We start from the raw sequence: 24860 nt of genomic DNA, 5'->3' as shown, positions 1-24860 counted from the left end.
AGCCTCATCTTAGCGCTAGGACATTGAGATAGTTATTAATTTTTATGCATAGTTTAATTAGATTATATGTATTTATAAGTATTGTATTTTGTTATATGAATATTCATTTTTAAGTGGTTATACTTATTTTAAAATAGTTGTTTTATTGACAAATGCAGTTTGAGAGTTTGCTGTTCAATTTAGTAATTATTGTTTGGAAAAGTGAATGCTAATTGTTTAATCAATTGTTTGATTTAATTAGTTAAACAAGATATTTAAATAGAGTTGTAAGCATTGGTTTGAATATGTCTGAAGAAGCGGATGTGCTGTCCGTGAAAGCGCTCACATTTTTATCAATAAATCTGTTTTATGCATTTGAAATAGTGAACTGGTGAATTCCTTGCATTGTGGAAGTCTATACTGACCTAAGTGGCTGTGCTCCTTCCAGTGTTGGGTTTTTCTACATATTTATATTTATATATATATATATATATATATATATATGTTTACCATGAAAATTGTGAATAGAGATTGTCTGCAGATGGAACATTTGAAAGCTTTCGAATGTCCATCTTGCTGAACATCTGTGTCGACAGTTCATATCAGCGAATGCACTGTGCATTCGCTGATATGAACTCGAAATACTATCACAGATCACGGTACAGTACAGTTTGGGAAATTCATCCCTTTCCTCACTGTGGTACGATCTTGGAGTTGGAATATTTAGTTAGCCGGGGGTGCAGGGGGGACTTGCCCCCCTTCAAAAACATGATGTTAGGTGTAGGAGTTTAGTGTTTCTATGCTCCTACATAGACATTAAGTGATGTGTTTGATTTTAATGTCGAATCAGCTGAATTTGTTCCGCTGATTCGACATTGTGATTTTCGGCATTTTTTTTTTCATGGTTGCGGTTCAGTGTTTTAGTCAGAAATTATTTTGTTCGTCGATATTATGATAGTAAACTGATATATATATATATATATATATATATATATATATATATATATATATATATATATATATATATATATATATATATATATATATATATATATATATATATATATATATATATATATATATATATATATATATATATATATATATATATATATATATGTATATATATATATATATATATAAATAAGAACCAAAAGATACAGTGCAAAAAGGCAAAAAACAGAGTTCAACTTCCAAATTATTTATTAAAAATAAAAATAAATACAAAATTCATAATACAAAATGCAAAGTGCATTTTAAGTGCTTTCGTCTCACATGACAGACTTCTTCAGAAAAGTACATTTTTAGCATCACTTCCTTTTATAACTTCCCCTCTTAAAATTTAAAAAGACAGCTCAGTTTAATATGAATAATATTGTAGATAAAATAGTAAAAACAAGTAAAAACAACACTACTTTTAGTAAATCATAGTAAATATTCATCAGTTTGTTCAACACTTATACAAATATTTATCACTAACTAATTATTAAAATCAAGCATTAAAATTCTTCAAAAACATTTTTAAACCCCAAGTACCTTTAAAGTGCAGGTCATAAAAGTCAACTATTCTTTAAAGTTAAAAAAACGCCAAACTACCACCAAAGCTTTAGAACTCACTTGTCCTGCACAAAACAGATCCAGAATAAAATACAAAACACCAGGACTTGGAGATGGCTGTAAAATCCAGTCTAAAAATCTTTATTCGATACAAGTGACCCATGAAAGCACTTGTGTCGAATAAAGATTTTTATACTGGATTTGCAGCCATCTCCAAGTCCTGGTGTTTTGCTTTTTATTCTTTAAAGTTAATTAATTGTATGGATCAGATTTATGTTAACACAGTATAAAACATGTTGTAAGGTGCTTAAAATGTTTTAAGAAGCAGTTCTTATTCATAATTTAGCTACTCTAAGTTTAAGTACTGACTGCAAAGACAAGAATTATAATAACTTGTTGGCTAAACACAGAGCATTGTAAGGAAGATAAAAAAATTCCTTTGGGATAAAATCAAATAATCCCTGGGGGAGATGGGAACACTTATTACAGTACAGGGAGTTACTCTGGAAGCTAAGACTTGAATGCTGAGAGACAACCAGGGTTGAACGCGAATTTGTCTTCAACAAAAATCAACACTTGTATTAGATGCTTTATGGTGATGCATTATATTTGATGCGATTGTGAATAGTTTTTGTTTTGTAAACAAAAGTCTGAATAATGCACTCAGTAATGAATATTGGTATCAATAAACTGTGGTTTAAATCTGATGACTTAGTAATGAAGATAGATGGCATTAAATGAGCTACAAGAGTAATATATACTTTATATCTTTGATGTTTCTTTTTATCATTTTAATACTCCGTTATGAATAAAGGAGATAATAATATGAATGAGCACATAGAATCTAGGCTGTAATAATTCTAGTCTGTGTAAGGTATGTGACATTTATGTTGTAGTCTGCGAAATTTCTTGTGTTGTAAATTATAGGTCACTAATAATGAAACATTTGTCCATTTTTAGCATAACTGTGTTATTAATCTCATCTGACACTGATATATGTATGCTATTATTGTGATTCATACTGAATGTGCACAAGTGTCAATAAAGAATTATAAGATACCATTTCCCTACACCTGAAAAGTGGCAGCTGTTATATTCATGATACAACTTAAAGAAACAGCAATGTTTGTATGTTAGAGGTCAAGGTATTGAGATGCAGCAATGTGATAAGGGCAGTTTCCCTTCAATGCATGCAGGCACTGCACTATAGGGTTTTAGAGGTTTTGAATGAGGATATACATTTTAGGGTCTGTCATGCTCATTTACATGCTAATTCTGAGCTATAATTCTAGATCTGGATTGTAGTACAACCAGCACTTTCAGACTATGAAATGTAATTTCCTCCAAGGTAACCTCATTGACAGAGGTCAGGTATCCACATGTGCTACTGATGTTGGTATGCTAGGAAGAAGCCTGGGGTGTTCATAGAATAGGTGATAGTGAACGTTTGGGGGTAAATTGCCTACTGTCTTGGTGTCCTTTGGGTATGGGTGCAATGCTGCCTCTATGCTACATGGATGAGTCCAGGAAATATCCTAGCAGTAAACATTGTTTAAAGAAATGTAGCTGGCAAGCAGGAATGTAAGGATCATAGGAAGTTACTGGGCTATGGCCCTGAGGTCCTTACAAGGCTAGCCTAGAATTTAGCCCATGTTCCAACAAGTCAGCCCCCTATGCCACTGTCTAGCAGGGACACAGGTGAAATCCCAGGGGAGTATTTTCTGTTCCCCATCCAGTTATCCCGGTTATCCAGATTATGCTTAAAAAGTGGTAATGAGGTGCTCTGCTTGATGTGGAGATGGAATCTATTCCACAAAAGGGGAGTCTGTGGGACACAAATCTGTCCCGCCAACTAGTCCTATTGATGTCACAGACCAGGTTGAGGCCACGTGTGTAGGTTACTTGCGTGGAGCTTGACTTCCGCATATGTAGCAGTCCCATCAAGGCGGGGTCTGAGATTGCTTTGTATGCCAGACAGAGGTCATCTCTGAGGAGTATGTAGGAGAGTGAGTAGAGTGACAGGGCCTTTAGCCTATCTGTGTAAGGTAGATGTCTGAGGCTCTGGATTCTCCTGCTGAGGAGCCTCTGTGGTCTCTCTGCCTCGGCCTCTGCATAGCTCAACAGCCACAACATAATGCATGAGGCCCTAATGATGGGTAACAAGGCCATTATTTTGATAGTTCCCTAATTACCTAGTTCTCCATCCACCTATCACCCATCTTCACCCCTTGTTCTTTTGCCATATATGTGACATTTCACACTTGAATAAGAAAGAGTTGAGAAACGCAGGAAAGGGAAACAATGGTATTAAAGTTGGAAAGACTCAAATGTTCCTGAGGTGCTGGGTAATTCGACTGTCATATGCAAAAAAATTTAATTTCTGATTTTTTATGAAACTTGACAACTGGTGTATCAATGAGGTGACGTTAAGAAATGACTGGGGTGCAAGTTAAAACTCAAAGTTGGCAACAATACAAGGGACTGCTATTTAAATGAAAATATCAGACATGTGAATGTCTACAATATCAAGGGATATTTGTAAGGGCCCTCTACAAGGGTTACAGTGAAGATCTCCTTCCAGAAAGCTCTACCCCTCAACAGAGTTCTTCTCAAGATGTTTAGCACCTGCATTTAGGATGTGCATGTGTCCTTCTGGGGCATGCCATGATGTTACCAGTTTGGATTAGGGAGGCATGCCTAGGCATATGCGTCCCAGGTCTGTCTACAGTTGTACCTGACATACAAAAATATGGAAAAGAATATACAATTATAAAGAAGTTATAGAGGATGGTACACATGAAGCAGTCGGAGATGCCTTGAAACAAAAGACGAACTGAAGGAGGAGCATAAACATGCACTGCAAAGGGTCATGCTGAAGATAAGCTGATATAGGCACTATTCACATATCTGTTACAACTTTTTCAAGGGGTCTTCTGCGATAGATAACAACTCTAATTGCAAGAAGAAAGCAAAACCATCCCAGGGAGGTGGAAAGCAAAGGTCAAAGCAGCAAGGTTCAGATAGCAGAGAAGCGCCAAATAAATCCTGACTCTTGGAATGAAGGTCCAGACAAGTATGATGCAGTGAAGGTATGTTGTACGGCCACTGCAGTGATATTAAATATTGTTTTTATTTTTTACAAATCAGTTTCTAAACAAGTTATAAGTGCTCGATTTCTCTGGAGTCTCAAATGAGATTGCTTGCAGTTTGTGGTTCTTTTTTCTTAGTTTTAAGGAAACTCAGCCAACAACTTTGGTGTTTTTATTTCTACTATGTCATGGTTCAGATGCCATGGTTTGAAGCAGCTAAAATGTTGGGGTCAGATTAAGTGATAAGCTGCACAAAATCCCTAAATTACAATCACAGTATTCGGTCCATTTTTGTTGGCCGCAGGTATTGTGGAGCATTTCATGGTTAACTCGGATTAAGCTGTGAGAATTACAAATGCAAAAGGAGCATCCCCTGAAAAGATTTATTTATGCAAGTCTAATATCTGCATATAACAACAAGGGTAAAATCCTAGCTGTCATATGAGTTAAAAAAACAACAGTGCAGGACAGTGAAATTATAGACTAAAGGCAACGGTAGAAAAATGAAATGAAAATGACAGATGGCAACAAGACCCAAGCTAAGTTACACACTCCTGAAATAGACCAGTCAGTGATGTTTATAAAATGTGGCTACAGCAAAAAAGTTTATTTCCTTGAACATTATGTGACAGAATATGTGAAAGGCCCAGTGATTTCAAATGCTATAATATAATTTCAGTTATTTAAATGTGATCACAAATTAATGCATCAAGTGATAACTATAATTAAAGTGTGACTGCAAGTGTGCAGTCACTGTGGTCTGTAGGATAACATGAAGAGATACCTCTCAAATCATCTCTTGTCAAGGTATTTGCTCAGAGTCACACACTGGGCAAACAGAGGCTGTGGGAGTCAAACCCTGCTACTACAATGGTTCACTAGATGGCAGAGGAGAGTCAGAACATATTGGCACTCTTTATGTCTTAGATATTTATAGAAGGCTAATTCTGACAGAGTTGCCATTTAATGAAATTCTAGGAAATATAATATCCATGTTCTATACTATAGCAGTACTTGTCATCAGGGGCGCGAGAGTGTCTGCTACAATCTATAAAGATAGACAGCTCCATTAAACAAAGCCAGACATCTGAGATATTATCCAGGAAGCAGTCTCATTCTTTTTTGTGTTTTGCTGCCATATCATTTTGGGGCATACACTGAGCCTTTTATCCTGCGTTATCTGTTGTTCCTTTTTAGTCTTTTTGCTGCTGTTGTGAAACAGCGGGAATAAGTACACAGATAGGAGGACCAGTCCTAAACAACAGCGCTAAGACCCACTGAAAACAAAGTATACTCCTTATTGTATAGAAGATAAAAAAATGAAAAAATGCATATGAAAAACGATCACATGATTTGAGGATAATTTAAGTGGTGTTGAAAACATGACTTCATTAATCTCAGAGTATGAATAGTCCGTAGATTCTGGCACAATTCCCTAGGGGCGTATTAAATCTGGTGGGAGTGACCCTGAAGGTCTTCATTTTACTGATTACTCTATAGTGCTGACACCTGCTGTTTGTATGAAAATAAAATACACAGAAAGCACTTTGTATGTATTATCACAACAACAATTAACAAATAGTTTTCGGATGAATGAATAAATACAGCATCAGTTCAGTAACTCTTACAATAAACCCCGTACCTTTTTGGTCGTGTATGTATTGTATGTATGGATGATGATATATCAGACCAATATAAACCGCGATGCAGTTTGCTTATGCACTAACAAAATGTCAGACATTGCGTAAGCCTCAAATATTCTTTGCCAGGAATAAAAAAAGTAGAAGCTGCCACCTAAATTAATTATTCTTTTGTTGGCAGTTAGGAAGTGCATTAAGGAATGAGTCTATTTCATGTAACTTGAGTCAGAAATCAAGAGCACTCGGCTATTACCTAAGGTACCCTTCCATCGCCTTTGGTAAATTAGAAAGTTACAAATGATTATTTTTTCTTAAATTTGTGCTTTTCCCCTGTCTCCTGGGTTGAACTGCATTTTCTGTTTAATGTATCTAATCAGAAGGAACAAATAATTTTTCTATCCCTTGGAGATTTCAGTATAACAATAATATTTAAATTCAAACCCATGCTGGTGCTCAGGTAAGCGAGGACAATTACATTGTACTCTGTACGTGAGTAGGCCTGACTTTTTAATAAATGCATAAAGCATTCTGAAACAGGCCTCCCAAATCCTGCATGCTTGATGCTAAAGGTTTGCAAGTCATCCCATATCTGTCAGTTGTGCGAATCTTGTATTTTATATGTCCATTAATAGCTGCATTCTAGCACTCTGTGTAAAACTGTATAAAACTTTGTACACCAGTCCTCCCATGAAAATGAGCTCTAGCTAGCTGGGCAACCTAGAGGCAAAAATATAAATAAACAGGTAGTAAAGGAAATCATAGCTTCTTAAACAGACCAGTATGGATGAGAGTGTCTTTTTTAATTCCATCCTCCCATCTATTAGATCCACAGGTGGCCCAAAATGTTCCTTGTAGAACAGCCTTATACCTCTTAGGCTCACAGGTTCGTATGTAAATACTAGGCTATTAGTCTGTAGGCTATAATAAGCCAAATCAGTAACCAGAGGCCATACTCAAACCCTGTACCTTGTGTCTGTGAGGTAACGATCTTGTAACTCATCTGCTTACATTGACCTAGCAGACCAGAATTTGTTCTGGGGCAGTACAAGCAACATAACATTTGGATGTCCTGTGCCTCGGCGATTGTATTAACTGCATGTGAAGAAAATACATTAACTGCAATGTAGCTCTTAATTCTCTAAAAGTGAACTTGTTTAACAGGCTGCTGCCATACTGAATGAACATGGAAGTTGTACATCCTTCCTTTTCTAGGGGTCGTACAGTATGACAGTAAATGCTTCATCAGTTAGCAGGTATAGATAATATTCTGTTTACTTCTTCCAACTATGATGGGAATTTATATCTAATTAGAACCTGAGTTCTCCTGTATAATTTAGTTGAGTACCATTCCATCATACTCTGTCCTGCATCACATACATTTCTGACATGCACCGGAAATGGCATTGTCCTGATAAACTTTACACTAAACTGAATGAGTAACAACCTCTTACATAAATATTGCCTATTACAACATTCTTAGCCAGCAAGCTCCCTTCTTTGCAGAATTTCTTCTGTCATAGAAGTTACAGTGTGTGTGTGTGTGTGTGCGTGCGTGCGTGCATGTGTGTGTGTGTGTGTGTGTGTGTGTGTATGTGTGTGTGTGTGTGTGTGTGTGCGTGTGTATGTGTGTGTGTGTGTGTGTGTGTGTGTGTGTGTGTGTGTGTGTGTGTGTGTGTGGGGGGACTATTTGTTAACTGAGGTAGAGCATGGATCTGCTTGGATCTCTCCAGACTCATCTCAGGAACAATGTCTAAGGAACTTGCACCAGGGTCACACATTGAACAAACAGAGGCAAACCCTGGACTATATGCTGCAGCTTATTAACAGCTTGGTTATAAACTGTAACTGATTGGTTCTAAAGTATTCCATACTATGTTGAACTGCACAGCAACAAAACAAGAATCATTCTGCAGATCTATTTGAAGTTATTATAGACTGTTTGCACACATTCAAAATCTCATGGGCCCAATTTCCATTAACTGGTTTAGTACTAAGGGATACTGAAAGCTACATACAATTTATCAGTGTTTCTATGGAGGCTGTGATGCACTTGACCCCATGATGTAGGGGATGGGCCTCTGTTACACACTTCTGCTCTCTACATGTACAGCTTCTGACACATCTAGCGAGGCTGACTCTGTTGTTATAATTAGGCTGTGTAGCCATTTAGGGATAGCAACAGTGTGCTGTGTGGCTGGCTGATTTTAACACCATGGTGAGTTTGCTTTTCCAGCATACCGATCTACAGGGAAGCAGTGGTTTGGGCTTCTGGTTATGGCATTTTAGCTTGCAGGGAAATGTTTCATGACCAACATGCCAGGACCCTGGTGACATGTTTGTGTAGTCATTCAATTATTCCCACTTGATTATCCAAGACCAGCTCCAGTCTAACCCGATCTTTCTTCAACAATGACTTATCCAACATAGCCTTGTTCTTAACCCTTTTAAAACAAAAACAATATTATTGGCACCCTCAGAGACTCCCAAAAGTTCCATCCAGTCTCTTCTTCATTGACCTAAACTGCTCCAATTGAAACAACCACCACCTCCTTCACATACCTTGTCCTGTGTCTTGACCCAGTCCTGAAATTTCACTCCCCATAGAAAAAAAATCTGTGTCAAAATAAACTCCATGCTATTCTAATTTAAAACTCTTCATTTCTCACCTCACCTGTATTGCCAGGACTATAGCTTTACTTTCCCAGCTAGAATAAGACTTTCCAAAACAGCTTCAGTCTCCAACAAAAAATGTCAGCACACTCCAAACAATTTCTAACTCCATTTGTCAGTTCCTCTCTAACTCTCCCACATACGTGCACTTGAAAAAAGCAGATTAGTTCCTTATCATATGCACAGCAAACCTTCTATGCAGAACACAACTTTTTAAATTAATACACCTTAATAGCTCCCCAAGCAAAACTCCATGGAAAGAACACAACATACAATCTTCACCTTTACTCCAAATCAGATCTCTCTCTTACCGGCCCAAGATCCATTTTGACTTTATAGTTTTTTACTTGTGTATTAGAATCTGATTTGATCCTTTAGGATCATAATAATTAATGCTCTATACAGCATCCTTGGAATCTGTAAAGGTCTTAAGCTCACCTGGAAGTACTCATGAAACACTGCTAGATAGAACATCCAAAACCACACTTTTCTCAGTCTGCGTCCTCTTATAGCAATTGCAGCTTGTGCTGTTTGTCATTGAGGAACAATTGTTTTGCAAAGTAAACTTGTATATAATTAATTTTACAGATCTTTCCTGGATGCCAAGCTAAAACAAAATCTGATCCTTTACCTTATATGTTTCAAATCTCAAGAGAAGATATATCAGTTGTTTCATCACTTCCCTGATCCCTGGCGCAGAAATCCTGTGTTCTCACCATTTTAATTTGCACATCATGTAATGCAGGCACTCCTCATGTCCTGTCCTTCCAAGACATCCAAATAATATGCATAAACCTCCAGTGTGCCCTGTCTTTGAAATCTGCTTACCTTTACTTTAGTTCCCCCAGTTCTGTAACCACAGATTCATATTTAACTCTTAAGTCCTGACTTGCAAGTTATAAGCTGTTCACTTGCTTTCTGCATCTCACTTTTCACCACTTCCATCTATTTAATTGAAGAGATATAAATCACTTCACTCATCTGCAAATTAAAATCAACTTCACCCAGTCTCTTTGACTGATACTCAGTTACTTACTATAGTATCTGTCTTCACATATTACCTGTTTTGCTCAGTTTTGTACATGAACTTCAGTATAGCACCAATTTATCTACTTATATTAAACAGAGAGAGAGATGTGCAGCATTCCTTCCTTAACTGTAACAATTTCTTGACGAAGGACTAGGTAGCATGTCTACTCATTATCCCACCATCAGAGGCACACAGGTGTAAATAATGGGTCTATATTACAATGTCGAACTCACAGGAGTCCGAATGTCGAACCCATATGTTCGACATGCGAAAATAGCAAAGCCAAGGAACACTGATTTTTTTCCCAGGGAAAAAAATCGGTGGGCCATTTTTGCGGCTTTGCTATTTCCTCAGATGTTGTGCACTCTCGGAGTTGGTATATTTAAGTAGGGGGGTGTAGGGGGCACAGCCCCCCACATTAGTTTAAGTTTAAAGTGTATGTGTTTTTTTTTTTGTACCAGAGCAGCGATATTTTTTTCCCTGGGGAAAAAAAATCACTGTTCCGTGTTTTCGTACTTTTTGGTTTTCAAACTTCATGGTTCGATATTACATTGTTCAAACTTCTGTGAGTTTGACAATGTAATATAGACCCGTAAATAATTGCCACTGTACCTTATTGCAGTTGCCACAGCTCAAAACTAACAAAACAGAATGGTACCTAACAGCAGTTCAAACAGCAGAACCATGTGTTTTACCTTGATCCCAGTGTCTGCTGTTAAATATCTTTTCAGCCTGTATTTAAATTCATAGCTGTCTGCTGAGCTTGTGAATTACTGTTTCAGTATGCTTGAAGAAAGTCATTTCATGGTCAGCTTGATGTATTTGACTTGACCAGTATAATCTGTGTCCTCTAGCTAAATACCAAAAGAGATTTTATACATATCGTTGACTGAACAGAGAGACAATCAATGGTCTTCTGTCATAGAAGCGGCATGATTTTATGACTTTTCAATAAATTTAAACTTGTCTGCAGTGTCACAAACACCATCTACATAAGTACGGAAAAAACGTTGTTGACAGTTCTCTTTTTGTGAATCTCTAAAGGCGTTTAAACCAGTTAGTCATGATAAGCTATTAGTTAAATGTAGAAACATGTGTTTCAGAAAATCCTAGTTAGATGGTTCAGCATGTGCATAATGGGCAGAACATTTCATTTTGTTACAGGTGAGAATGTTTCAAATGTGGATACTGTTCTGGCAGATGTATTTCAGGATATTGTAAGAATGACAGTAGTCTCTCCTTTGATAATCACATCACCACAGTAGTCAGGAAATCCTTCTATGTGGCACACCTCATCACAAAAGGGATCTCATCCAGGAAAAAAAGAGGTCATTGTTCCCCTCTACTCGACACTCATTAGACCCATTATAGAGTACAATGCCCCTTTTGGAATGTACCTCACAAGACATCTGCAGCAGCTGGAAAGGCCACAGAAGTACCTCACAAAGAGGATTACTGGCATCAAACAGATGCCCTACACTGACCGTCTCAAAAAACTCCAGCTTTACTCTGTAGCATATCGCCTACTCCGAGGAGATCTCTTCCTAACATATAAAGCTATGTTAAACCCAGAGCTGTTGGACATGCTACACCTAAAGAAATCCCAATCCCTCTGAGCTACACGCTCTAGGGACTTAATCCTTGTCACCACAATAAACAGGACATGCTGGAGGGATAGATTTCTGTCTCAGCGACTTCCTATACTCTGGAACAAGCTACCCATCTATGTCAAGGAAAGTTCCTCATTAGCACTCTTCAAGAAAAATCTTGATGAGTGAATGGGAAATAGGAAATACACCCCGGGGATCACTTCTGTGGCTTTGCTCGACAGGGGCACAGGAAATTAACTTTCTTGTGTGGCATAAGCCAGAAAACCTTGTTGGCTAGGCTTACTTAGGTCCTTGGGCTGATAGCCCAGTACCTACCTATGAACCTATGTCTATATTGTTCTCACTTTTAATTAATGATTTAGTCCTAGCTTTACCAAATTTGAACAGATGTCCTGATTCTTTTCAAAGATGACAACAGCAATGCTGAGTTGAGTAACTGAATAAATCAACGAAATTAGTTCAAAAACTTCAGTCAAGTACGAGACACCACAAGTTGTTTTAGCGCTTTCATTCACATTTAATATTATGTGAACTTCTTCAGAAACAACTTCACCATCCATACAACTCACTTAAATATACATTCAATTAACTTAAATTTACATAATTAATTTCCAATCAATTATTAAAGCCATGTGTATTATAATATATTATAAAAACTTGTGTAAAAATGTACATACACAATTCATGTGTATATAATTCATTATTAATACCAAAGTGTGTAATAATGTGTGTACATCTAATAAATATTAATTCATAAATTCATTTCTAAAAAACATTTCAAATTTATAGCTTCATTAAGACCAGGAGCCCTATCAGCTCCTAAATATACCTGCCAAAGAGATTCTTTACATTCTAATAAGAGCTATGCTGAGTTACAAAGGAACAAAGGAGCCAACAATAGAAATTACTGATTTGTAACACTGGCTGTTTGACAAGGAACATGTTGTGAATTCTAAACCAACAAATAAATCATTTAATAAGTAAAATGTTTATTTTGGTGATCTTTGGCACTTACAATAGGTTAAAATGTGAGTGATGCTGATTGCCTCAAATATATGATCCTTTGAATATTCCAATAGTCTTGGTGATACTGTACAAGTACTTGGAGGAATGGTTTGGCCCAACTCAGCCTTTTCAATGCCCTGGTGAAGCTTGTAATGCTGGTGCATTGCATACTCTCTAATCAGAAGACTTTTTAATCTAAAAAGGTCATCAATATAAATCTACTAGTTCTAAACTTGAAATATTCACTGCCAATAATTCTCCTGAAAGCTTCACAATATATTGTCTTCCAACCCCCAACTAATTACTTATTATTATAATCATTATTATTATTATTATTATTATTATTATTATTATTATTATTATTATTATTACTGTTATTATTATTTGACTCATTTCAAATTCTGAACCCCAGGAACATATAAATAAGTGCAAAGTGCTTCTGTATTACAAATCCTTCTAATCTTCAGCCTACTTCAATTGCAGCAGTATCATTCTGTAACTTACATGGTATAAAGTACTTCAGGTCATTATATACCGAAAAATCAGGCTCAAGGGGCACTCAAAGCTATTTAGGAAAACTTCCACAGCCACTTACAATCAGATACCCTTAATTGAATTGATTAAATTATTTATTTATGGTTTGGCAACCGGGAGATTAAGCTGGTTTGTTGACCCTTTTCAGTCATGACCAGATAAAAAATACACACAGAAATATTAACATTACAGCTGACAAATAAGCAGATAAAATTAGAACACAATTAATGCAAAATGGAAACATATAGTTAGACTACAAGGCTTATATAGCAAATGGGACAGAGTAAACTGAAAATGAATACCAAAGAAATTAGAAACAATGTAACTTATATACAGCTATATGCAAATTAGATTTAAAGTTATATACACATGAATTTACTGGTCCAGCACAAAGTGGAAAGGCTCAAAATGTCTGAATTATATCTAAGTCACTTGTAGGCCTTGTACTGCATTAGCTAATACAAATGCTTGAGCATGAGTGCCTTTCCAAGCTATATAGAGCTGCATAAACCTGTCCTAAGGCAATATGTCGTTTACCCATGGAATACGCAGGCGTAATTCTGGGTGTTGTCTGCCAGTGCTTGCTTTAGTATACTTTTGGTTTGATATTGTTAGCTGGTATCATCTTCTAGCCCATATTCTACTGTTTCTTGAGCTCTGTGATTTACTATGATTTGTAAGTCTGTTTTATAAAACAATGTTGCTGCTTGTGTCTTTGGTCCAGGTCACAGGTAGAAAGGGTCTCTGCACCAGCAACTTACCCACTAACAAAGGACCAAATATATCAGATAAACACTTGACATCATTGCCTCTTGTTATATATTTACATTTTGAACATCTCTTAGTAAAACCTTTTGCCTAATAGCTAAATATTCACTTTACTAGGGGGAATAGAGATAATATTCCAGTGTACAGTTACAGACAAATATGTATTATCTTTAGTCTTGGGATGTGGAAGCATGCCAGGCATTGTTAAATTCCACAAGCAGTGCTATCATTTTTCAGTAAATATGAAACAAAAGAGGTTACTGTTATAAACAAACAGAATTGATGGCTGGGGGAAATAAAGTATTTTTCCCACAAAAAGGCTGGTTTCTAGTTGCAATAGTCACTTCAAGAAGGCAGCAAGACAGAAAATATTAAGGGATCTGAATAATGCAATGGGCAAAATACAAGGCGATACTTACATAGTGTAAGAAACAATTAGCTGTGATTTAATCAGGACCTACTGTTTAGGAAGGGATAAAATGCTTATATGCAGGCTCATAGAAGAAGCAGGCTAAGAAAGATAATCGGTCCTTTTCTGCATTCAGATTCTGTGTTTCTATGTTCTGTGCCCACTCGTGATGATTTAGTTGCATATGCAGAACTGGTTGCACATGACGTTTTTAGCAACAGTGTATAAATGATAAAGCAAATGCTGAGCTCCGCGTATCACATCTTTAACTTGTTATTGGCCATAGGGTGCACCTCTCTTTGGATAGTCCTGCTAAAGGAAACTAATTGCACAACATGCTCACTCTGACCTTGTAACACACAGGTACAGAACAGCAGCTTGCATTAGATACAAGACACATAATCACAAGCCTGATCACCCAACCAGCTCCACAATACACAGATTTTGACCCTGACTATGCTCCAGATAATCCAGGTTTAAGTAGGTGTCCAGGCACTGGAGGAAGGTATGGAAATGAGGATTCAATACCAACTTGTCCATCACACAGAAGGGAGATGGTAGATTCCTATCATGTCTGCACCTGAGAGAAGCTCAGCATTGCAGCACTTGTGACTAGGAATACTGGGAAGTGACTTTTTTCAGGTGTCAAGCACCCCCACCATTATCGATGTGGAACAGATGCTTTCTCCACATCCCTACTCCTAAAATATTCTGGCATTGCCAAGTACTTGTTTATTTGTAGTTGTTCTGCTACAGCAATAGAATATTTAGTAGAGGAGCTTGGGGAGAGGGCCATATTCCCCTATGAAAGACTACTGTGGTTTTGTTTTTGGTACTTTTGCCTTCGCCATAGCTGCACCCATTGTCCCTCTTTGATCACCAGGTTTATTCCCCCCCCCCCACACTTCCACTGGACTTGATCTGACTACATACAAGTCATGTGTAGAGATTAAGCCATCATGGGGAAGTGCTATACTGTCTTTGTGGCAGTTCTTTTCCTATTTCTGCCATCCTATGCACACATCCTGCAACACCCTGAGTGTGAGATATGCAGTGGGCATCAGCTCTGAAGTGTTCCTGATATTCACACTTCCACAAGTGGATATTGTTAGCAGGCCACCCCACCCATCCTCAGGCAGCACCTTGAGGTTTCCTCCTTGCCAGCACCATCATTTGTCCAAGCTACTATTCCAGCTTGGGTCTTTATTAAGTAATAACATATAACTGGGTGTAAATGATCAGAATAAGCCATTATGCTTTTTAGGGTGCATTTTGGAAAATGGCATTTGATGGTACTTGGATGGCATTACCACAGTTATGTAGCAAAACCACAATGGCATTTTTGTTTGTGATGTAGTTGTATCATACGATGTCAAGGTAAATATTCAGTGCAGTGGACCAATCAGCCTTTTAGCTGTGTGCAGTAGAGGAACAAATCATGACAGGATGTGCATTGCCATAGGATATCATCACAATTAATGGTACAGTGTAAGGCTGGAAAGAATATTGTTCTCATCATAAACATATTTTAATTGTATATCTGTTACCATATTGTTAATGCTTTCACCCTGGCTTTCTGTTATAGCAGGACCTCTAGCTATGCAAGATCACTAGTATAAGAAATGTTATATATCAGATAAACTAGGCTCATGGTGCAAAATAATATATCAGATAAACTAGGCCCATGGTGTAAAAATGATATAAGCTGTGGCATCCTAGCAGTCTGACCCAAAAGCTATTCTTCACATACCTATAAGGAAGAGCTGATCCATCTTATTCACTTTGTGTCAGCAGAGAAGAACAATTGTCATTAATGGCAAATCAATTTACTCTGAAACACTACGATCAAGGCCTTCCTTCCTTCCTACTTTGACCAGTAGACACTGTGGTCTAATGCACCACCATACAGATGTAAACGACTAGCGGGATTCTTGATCATTGCTCTTGGTTTCTAAGCCAGCAACTCTGTACTGCTCTGTTTATAACCAAACAACCTAATCTCAGCCCTAGACAATGTCATCTGTATCCCTACTGCTTGCCTTTAACTTTCAGGAATAGACAGCTGCTGCAAAATGGTAGTCAAGGACTAGCCAGTTCACCTTCCCAGCAACAGTACTGGTGCAAGACATATTGTTTGTTTGCTGATGTATTTATTTATTTGAAAACTGAGTAGGTCAGTGAGTCTAAATGACTGTCTTCAGCCTCAGCTCAGACAAAACATAGATACAAAGCATTCTTGTACAGGAGTTATGCATGCTTATATAGATTTAAGCTTGATTAAAACAAGACCTGCCCAAACTCTTCATAACATCCACATACTTATTAATGTGTGTTTTCTCAGACACACAAGTTTCTGTTTTATCCACTGATATAATTTAAGCAAAGCCATTCATGTAATGTGTAGTTTTGCCTGAAATTCAAATACTTTGCTGATCACATTTTTCAGACAGGAAATTTCATGTAATAGGCATTATAACTGCAAAAAAGTCTTCAATTAATACTCAGAAACAAAGTGTATGTCCAGTTTCTGTACCATCAGCATATATTAGTCTACTCATCGGGCAGAAAACTATTAGCTCTTCATTCACCATATAGACGATTATAACTGGATCTCCAATCCTAACTAGTTTGCTATGTGTTCAAGGCATGGATGTCAGGAATAATTAAGCTTGATTACAATATGAGTGACCAAATCATAATTCTATGTAGGGAGCATTACCTGCTCCCATTTACTGCAAAATTTGCAGAAAAAACTATAGTAGCATTCGGTATTTTACAAGTTTAGTCTAAGGAAAAGCCTGAATGAAGTGTTTAACAGCATCTCAATCTTCTTCTTTTGTGCAGCCTGCTGACCAATGTTAATTCTCTAGTCAGACTAGAGTTTAACAGCATCTTTTAGATGTCAGTAAGGTGCTTAACAAGCCAGTCGTTTTCCTGATTTTGGAGCATAATAGTGATGTTCCATGCACCAGTCAGTTATTACAAAGTAATACCCCCTCAGCACAAAGTATAAAGAATCTTAAGCTTTTAAATGTTTACTTATTAAACAAAAGGTAATTCTAAACAAGTTATTTTAATATATGAAAAGATATACGCTAGACATTAATGCAGCCATTAATAATAATAATAATAATAATAATATTAATAATAATAACCATCAGATACTATAATTTCCAAGGTTAAATCAAGATGAGCAGCACATTTTGACATAATTTTCTTTAGTTTAATTCCAGTCCTTTTTCAGATGATAAGCCCTTTAGTTACTGTATATAAAATAACCACTTGCCCACGTTGGAATGCTACTTTCACATTGAACAAAATCCAAATGTCTGTGTCTCTTGAGTATTTCCTATTCTCTGTGGTGCAGTGGTCTTGGAGTTAATATATATACTCTGGAAGATATGGGGAGTAGAGGCCCCCACTTCAAGGGGTATTGGGAGGGTTGTCCCCTGTAAAATATGCTTTAAATGTGTAAGAGCAATTTCTGCAGTTCATTGCTACTTGTAGTTAATTGCACTTAAACGTTCTTAGTTTTGTATCACATTAGCAAGACTCACTCATTAACCTTTGATATTCTTACCCAGTTTAAATTCCACAGCCTGTGGCTAAAGATGTCCATAACTGATAGGAAGGCTCCAGGCAGTCACTCAATGCTGTAATACATTTTAGAACAATGTATTATTTTCAGATAGTAAAACTAACAACTAAAAGGATGCTTTCAGAAAGCTAGTCATTATTCAGGACACAAGTTTAGTTAATAAGTTGTCTTGAAGGTTAAAGATATGCCTGTATATTGTCATGCCTCACCTGTACAGAAAGATAGGCCAAATACATTAAATTCATACTCTGGTACTGAATAATGCAAATAAACTATATTTGAGCATTTTAGTTTGTCAATGGCATTTGAAATATAATGTCTTACTACCAAGTGTTACATGATGCTACCCTCAGAAACAAATTTTGCATACTCTTTTTAATTGCTACATTACAGTAAATAGTTTTATGAGATACATATATAACTCTGCCCTTATTTTATTCTAACAGGAACTATATGTGAACTTAGATCCAACGGTTCCAGAGGTACTTAATGAAGTAAAGTATTTGGACAAAATGGGGCTTGAAGTTCCAGACATCATCATCCATATGCACAGAAATGCACAAGAGATAAAGAAACAGGAAACAAAGTAAGATAATGTATTGTTCTGCAGAAGATACATAAAAGGCCTGTTACTGGTAGGCAATGTCAAAACAGAACGCAGAAGCTCTGCCTTGTAATGTTAAAATGTTATGGGTGAGAAAGTAAGTTTTGTACTTCATTCAAACCTGGTGTGGTTGTAGAAGGGTGGGTTTCATGGATAATTTGATTACTCACATATATATATACATGTATATTTTCCTCTTCTTATGTATGAAATGCTGATTTATTCTTCCACATCCAGTGCTATAGACTGGCATGTAGACAGACAACCCTGATGGAATGATCTTCCAGCTGTTCTCATATGCTATGCATGAAGCCATTGTCCTGAACTGAGTAAGAACAGATTTGCTTTGAATGTTATGCCTGTCATCATTGGAGAGATGGGTTATTAGTGTGTCCCAGAGATAACTTGTTACATCTATCATTTCACTCTGTCAGAGGCTCACATATCTTCAGTCTGGCTTGCTACTCTAGAAATCTGCATCATTAGATTATCAGAACCTGAAAGATTCTCCTAAATTAATATGTGCAAGAATTCAAGACACAAATGTGTAATGCATTTACTGACAGCTTGGGACAACCCACTAAATGTAAGTGTCCTTTTTCAGGAATAGTAGGGGAACACTGTCTAGTGAAATGACTTATATAAAGTCACGCAGTTGACAAATGAAGACTGGAGGAATCAAACAGTGCACTACAGAATCATCTCATTAACAGCTCATAGCTTTACACATTTGAACTAAGTACCAGAAAGACTGTTGTAGCCTAACACTGTGCATTTCACACATCTGTATGTCTGCAAAAAACAAGCTAAATTAAAAGTGTATTCATACATTTACATTTCCAATTGCTTCAAAGCAGTCTGGTTAAGTAACTTGCTCAGTGTCAAACAATATGTAAATGAAGGAGGGACGATTCAAACCCTGCACCCTTGCCACAGGAAGTAGCTCTTGAACAAGTCAGAGCTTTAGTCCTTAACAATAACTGCCAGAATAACAGTTTTTAACTAAATGCAGAAATCCTTCACAATATGAGCTTGTAAAGAGGAGTGTATCACAGTAATATGCAAACATGATTACATAATGAATATTGAAGATCAGATTGTTCTGATCATCCCCTTCAAATAATGCAGACTGTATATCTTAACAAATGTGAACCCTTTTGCAGTTACTGAAGGCTGTAGAGAAGGTACAGCAAATACATTACTTAAATGGAACATGCTTAGACTATTAACACATTAATTCATTAATTCATTATTTAGTGTAACAAATAAAGCAAGGCAAGTAAAGACAATATAAATACCGTGGCAGCTTTTGTTCAACACCCCACGTTATAGAAAAATTAAAAATGTTACTGCATACATCATACTGTTTTTTTGGGGGGGGACTTACATACTTCTTACTTCAGATAATATATTATCCTCTTTCTTTTTCTTGTTACATAAATTCTCACATATTTTCCACATCACCCATATTATCACAAACAGTACTTTATCCCATTTATCAATATCACATTTGTTACTTTACCATACATCCCATATGATATCATAGTCATAGTTATACATTTAGTCCCTTCTCATCTATATTTATTTTTAAAAATTCCCAAAATTCTTTAATTTTTTTTTTGCAATGAAAAAAAAAACAGTGTTTTGTTGTTTCTTCTTTCCTACAGTCATATTCCTTTTCACTGGTAACCTGTCCAGTAAAATTCTCCACAGACACACAAAAATCTTCTTCTTCATAAAAAATGAAATTTTTTTTCTAATGCTTTTTCAACACACACACACACACACACACACACACACACACACACACACACACACACACACACACACACACGCACACACACGCACACACACACACACACACACACACACACACACACACACACACACACACACACACACACACACATTCACTCACTCAAAAAAATCTAAAATCATATTATAGCATTGTTTTCCTTTTCATTCAACCTCACTGACTTCTAACTTCCATAATTTAATTTTATTCTCCTATTTTCTTTCTTCTACCATGTTCTTTTTTTCTCTTTATTTTCCATGTTTTTTTTCTCTTTTTATACATTTTTATAGTTTCTGTATAGCATCTTACCTATCATTTATTTTGTTTTTTCTTTTACCTTTCTCATTACCCATAATAAATACATAGATGTAAACGTGCCACTGATATTTTTTTTAAATTCAAACTGACTTCTACTTTTTATTATAAATTATCCATCTGCTCACAGGGTTCTGCCTTGAACCACATGAAGATAAAAAAAATCTGCAATAACAAGAAACTTTAGAAATATTTTCTCTTAAATATACTATTGTTCCTAATATGTAAGTGTTTAACATGTATGTCTTTTTAAAATAATAAATAAAAATGTTTCAACCAGTAAAACAATCTATCTGGTGTTGTCAGTCTTTATTTATCCTAAACAGATGGGATTCAGGTCTAAGCCTTGGAACTGGCTCATCCATTGCAACAGCTTGCATGAGCCAAAAACTTCTGAGCTACGTTCCTACCCAGAATACCTCTCTCTAAATTACCTCAGATCTCATTTGCCACTCTTCTCGTAAAGACGTGTCTCAGCCACTGTCCTTGAGTTAAGTAAAAATTTACTGTGTATTTCTTTTCTATTTCAGATTTTTGATCTCCTACCCAGTTAGATTACTTGCATATTCCATATAGTACCCACTCTCTCTCTCCTTTAACCTTTACCATTTTTGTGGAATGAGTGTTCTATCAGTGTTCTATCCCTTTCTTCCCTCATACCGTTTGGTATCTGTCCTACTTACCATTGCTGGTAGTGCTATCCCTTTCCCCTACCTCTGGCAGTTTTTGGTGTACCATCATTGGTAGCCTTTCCTTCCTTTTTTTCTTCTTTCTGTGTGTGTGTGTGTGTGTGTGTGTGTGTGTGTGTGTGTGTGTCTGTCTGTCTGTGTGTGTGTGTGTGTGTGTGTGTGTGTGTGTGTGTGTTTGCCATGAGTGTATCTGTCTTTGATTCTTGTATTCCAATATGGCAGAAAAAAGCAAGGGAACTACTGGCTTTAAATCATGTTCTGGTTGTGACAGCAAAATGCCAAACTACGATGGTCATACCGCTTGTGTGTATTGCTTGGGCCCGGCGCACTTAGAGCAGCAGTCTGACATTTTTCAAGCTTTTAGCCACTGGGTCCTAGTTGATAGAAAGAATAAACTTATTTTAAAAGGTTTATTAAAAACATCCTTTGAAGAGGCCTTGTCTAGTCAGCCTGCAGGTGCTAAATCTGAGGGGTCTTCTCCTTCATTATCCTTATCTTCCTCAAAAAAGAGAAGTCACTTGGTGCTGACATCACCTTTGACCTTGGCTCATAAGAAGGCGAAACCTCCAGTTTCCACAGCTTCTGTAGAACTGAAGGTAGATTTGAGGAAATCTACCAAATTGTCTCTATCAGCTCCTGTAGCAATGACTACCTTGGCATCTACACTTTCGGCGCTGTCCACCTTTGTGCCAACCCTTGAATTAGTTTCCCCATCTTCTGTGCCAGTTATGGTACCGACAGTATTTTTGGAACCGGTTCCCTTCCCAGCACCTATAGCCCAGGAACCACAGTTTCTTTCAATTCCCAGGACCAGATACTCTCCTTCAGTAGACCCTTTTGTGGGGCAACTACCAAGTTCCTTTTTGGAGAGGCCAGAATCTCCTTCAGCCTTGTCAGTACGGTCCTTTAGGAGTTTGATGGAAGTCGACATTGTGACATTGGTGGACCAGGTCCTTGTGGTGAGGGATCTCTCCAATTCTTCCCAAGCTTCACTCCCTGCTGGAGATAGGCATCTTTCTCCAAGGATTCCACCAGACTTTCCTCCTCCTCTAACCACTATGACTTTAGAGACCTTGGCTCCGACTTCTCCAATTCCGGCTGTCCTGGTGCCGACAGCTCTCGTGTCTTTAGTTCCAGTCTCTGTCCTGAGTTCCTTGGTTGCTTCAGAACCAATAGACTACCAGGGTCATAGCTCCATGATGCCATTTTGGGATCTTCCTCAGCTCCAACCTCGATGGCAGTTTCCTTGGATTGAGGTGGGACCACGGTTCTAAGGTTGTCCTTCCTGGTTCTGGGCTCCCATCCCTCTTCAGGGGGACCTGCCTTTCAAGTTATGGAGAAGGCCTTGGACTCTGCAGGCTCCTAGCTGGTTTCTTCTCATTGGAGCCTTTCCCTGGGATCCCCCCTGGTACAGAGCTTCCACCAACCTCCACTCCCAGACAACAAGCACCAACACTGCAGGATACCCCTACACAGGGCCCTACTTCATCTGATTCCTCCAGAGAAGCTCCCTCTGAGGATGTGCCTCAGAAGAGATCATATAAGGGGAAACACCTTGATTCCCTGGAGGAATCTGTTACGGAAGACACAGAGTTTGATAATGGGAAGGGTTCCCCCCAGTCACCCACAGAAGACGTCTCTTTTGGAGACAGTCTCAAAGTATTAAAGCAGAGGTGTGGCTGGAAGCCCCAAGACCCATCCTCAGAGAAGTCTGTGTTCGGTGCTCGCCCATCTATCTCTTGGGTGAACCTGCTGACTCACTATCTTATCAAACTGATCACCCAGAGGGCATGGAAGGCCCCTGATTCCATAGAACCAATCCCCAGGAGACCAGATAAAATACTTTCAGCTTCAGAAGACCATCAGCATTGGGCCAGAGCTTTAGTAGTAGATGCCATGGTGGTTGCAGCAGCCACCAAGAAGGAACTAGCAGAAGAAAGTTTCACTGTTCATCACCCTAGCCAAGAGTCTAGGATGATGGACAGATTTAGGAAGTGGGCCTATGCTTCTTTGACGGTCGCCTTGAGGTCATTGAACTTTTTGGCACACCTCACTAGACTTCAGAGGGACCTGCTCAAGGAGCTCATAGGTACCCTCGTGGGAGCTATGCCTGATGAGTTTCAGGCTAAAGTAGCCTCCCAACTTGCCACCTTGGAGTCCAATTTTAACTTGTTCATGAGGCCTATTGCACATGCAGCCAAAGGGACGATTAGGTCAGTGGGTTCAGACGTAGCCATAAGGAGGCATGTCTGGATGTGCCTGTGTGAGTTTGTGGAGCCATTCAAGTCTTTGTTTGTCGATGCTCCATTTGAAGGATCTTCTCTTTTTGGCCCTAAAGTTAAAGATACCTTAGCTAGGTTTGAAAAAAGATGGAAATACTCTTTCTGCTGTGGGCATATGTCTTTCTGTTCCCCAACACTCCTATTCCAGGAACCAGAGGAGTGGGAAAATGTGGTTCAAGAAAACCCAAGGGCTTTTACAGGAAACACATGGTACTGACTCCCCTCGGGGCAGAAGGGGGAGATATAATGGAAGACACCGACCACTTGGCAGAGGTGGCCCACAAAATAAGGGTTCCAGAGATTATTTCTCAGGGGAAACCCTACCAGCACTCCTGAAGGGAGGCCTAATTGCTTGCCTCTGGAGGCGGTTGGGGGAAGACTATCCTTCCACCCATTGGTCTGGCAAAAGATAACCACAGATGCTTGAGTGCTAAGGATCATTATAAGAGGTTACCATATTCCTTTCGAACTAACCCCAAAACCAAGAAGGCTCCCCAATGTTCCACCCAATCAGAGGGCTCAGACAGCTCTGGAAATTCAAAAGCTGCTAGAAAAAAGAGTAATCCAAGATGTCCTGTCAGACCAGATAGGAGCTGGATTCTATTCAAGGTTCTTTTTGATGACAAAAAAGATGGGGACTGGAAACTAATATTGGATTTTAGCACTCTGAATCACTTTGTGAAGCAGGCAAAATTCTGGATGGTGACAGTTCAGTCTATTCTTCCCTTCTTAGAGAAAGATGATTGGATGTGCTCTGTAGACCTCCAGGATGCATATTACCACATAAAAGTGGACAAGCACTCCAGGAGGTTCCTCTTCTTCCAACTGGGAGCCAGTTATTATCAGTTTCAAGCCTTGCCATTTGGTCTCACCACAGCCCCCCGGGTGTTCACCAAATGTATGTCAGTGGTAGTAGCTCACCTGAGACTGCATGGGTGTTTCCATACCTGAATGACTGTCTCCTTACCGCCCCCATCAGGCATCTAATTGAACAGACAAGGGATTTCACCCTACACACTTGCTCTTGTCTAGGGATAAAAATGAATCTTGTCAAATCTCAACTAAGCCCCACACAACCATTGGAATTCATAGGAGCCAACTTGAATATAACTTCTTGCATAGTCTCCCTTCCTATTCACAGACTACAGAAAATAAGATCACGGATACACATGATTCTTTCCAATGACAATGTTCCTGCATTACTAGTTCTACACACACTGGGATTGAGCAGACATCACATTTGTACCTCTAGCAAGATTCCACATAAGGATTCTACAGTGGCTTCT

At 38.0% G+C, this 24860-nt stretch overlaps 1 protein-coding gene across 1 annotated transcript in view; it reads left to right on the top strand.

Annotated features, from left to right (window-relative positions):
* LOC122796791 (dynein axonemal heavy chain 5-like) overlaps window positions 1–24860 on the top strand; it is a 2204633-nt gene that overhangs the window by 506470 nt on the left and 1673303 nt on the right. The window contains exon 18 of the mRNA XM_044065521.1: window positions 18336–18475. Within this exon, the coding sequence (XP_043921456.1) occupies window positions 18336–18475 (140 nt within the window). The remainder of the gene's footprint in view (window positions 1–18335; window positions 18476–24860) is intronic.

Source organism: Protopterus annectens, chromosome 3.part0 (genome assembly GCF_019279795.1).
Source record: "Protopterus annectens isolate FY-2018-M chromosome 3.part0, PAN1.0, whole genome shotgun sequence".
Taxonomy (NCBI): Eukaryota; Metazoa; Chordata; order Ceratodontiformes; family Protopteridae; genus Protopterus; species Protopterus annectens.
This window is presented reverse-complemented; position numbering and strand designations above follow the sequence as displayed.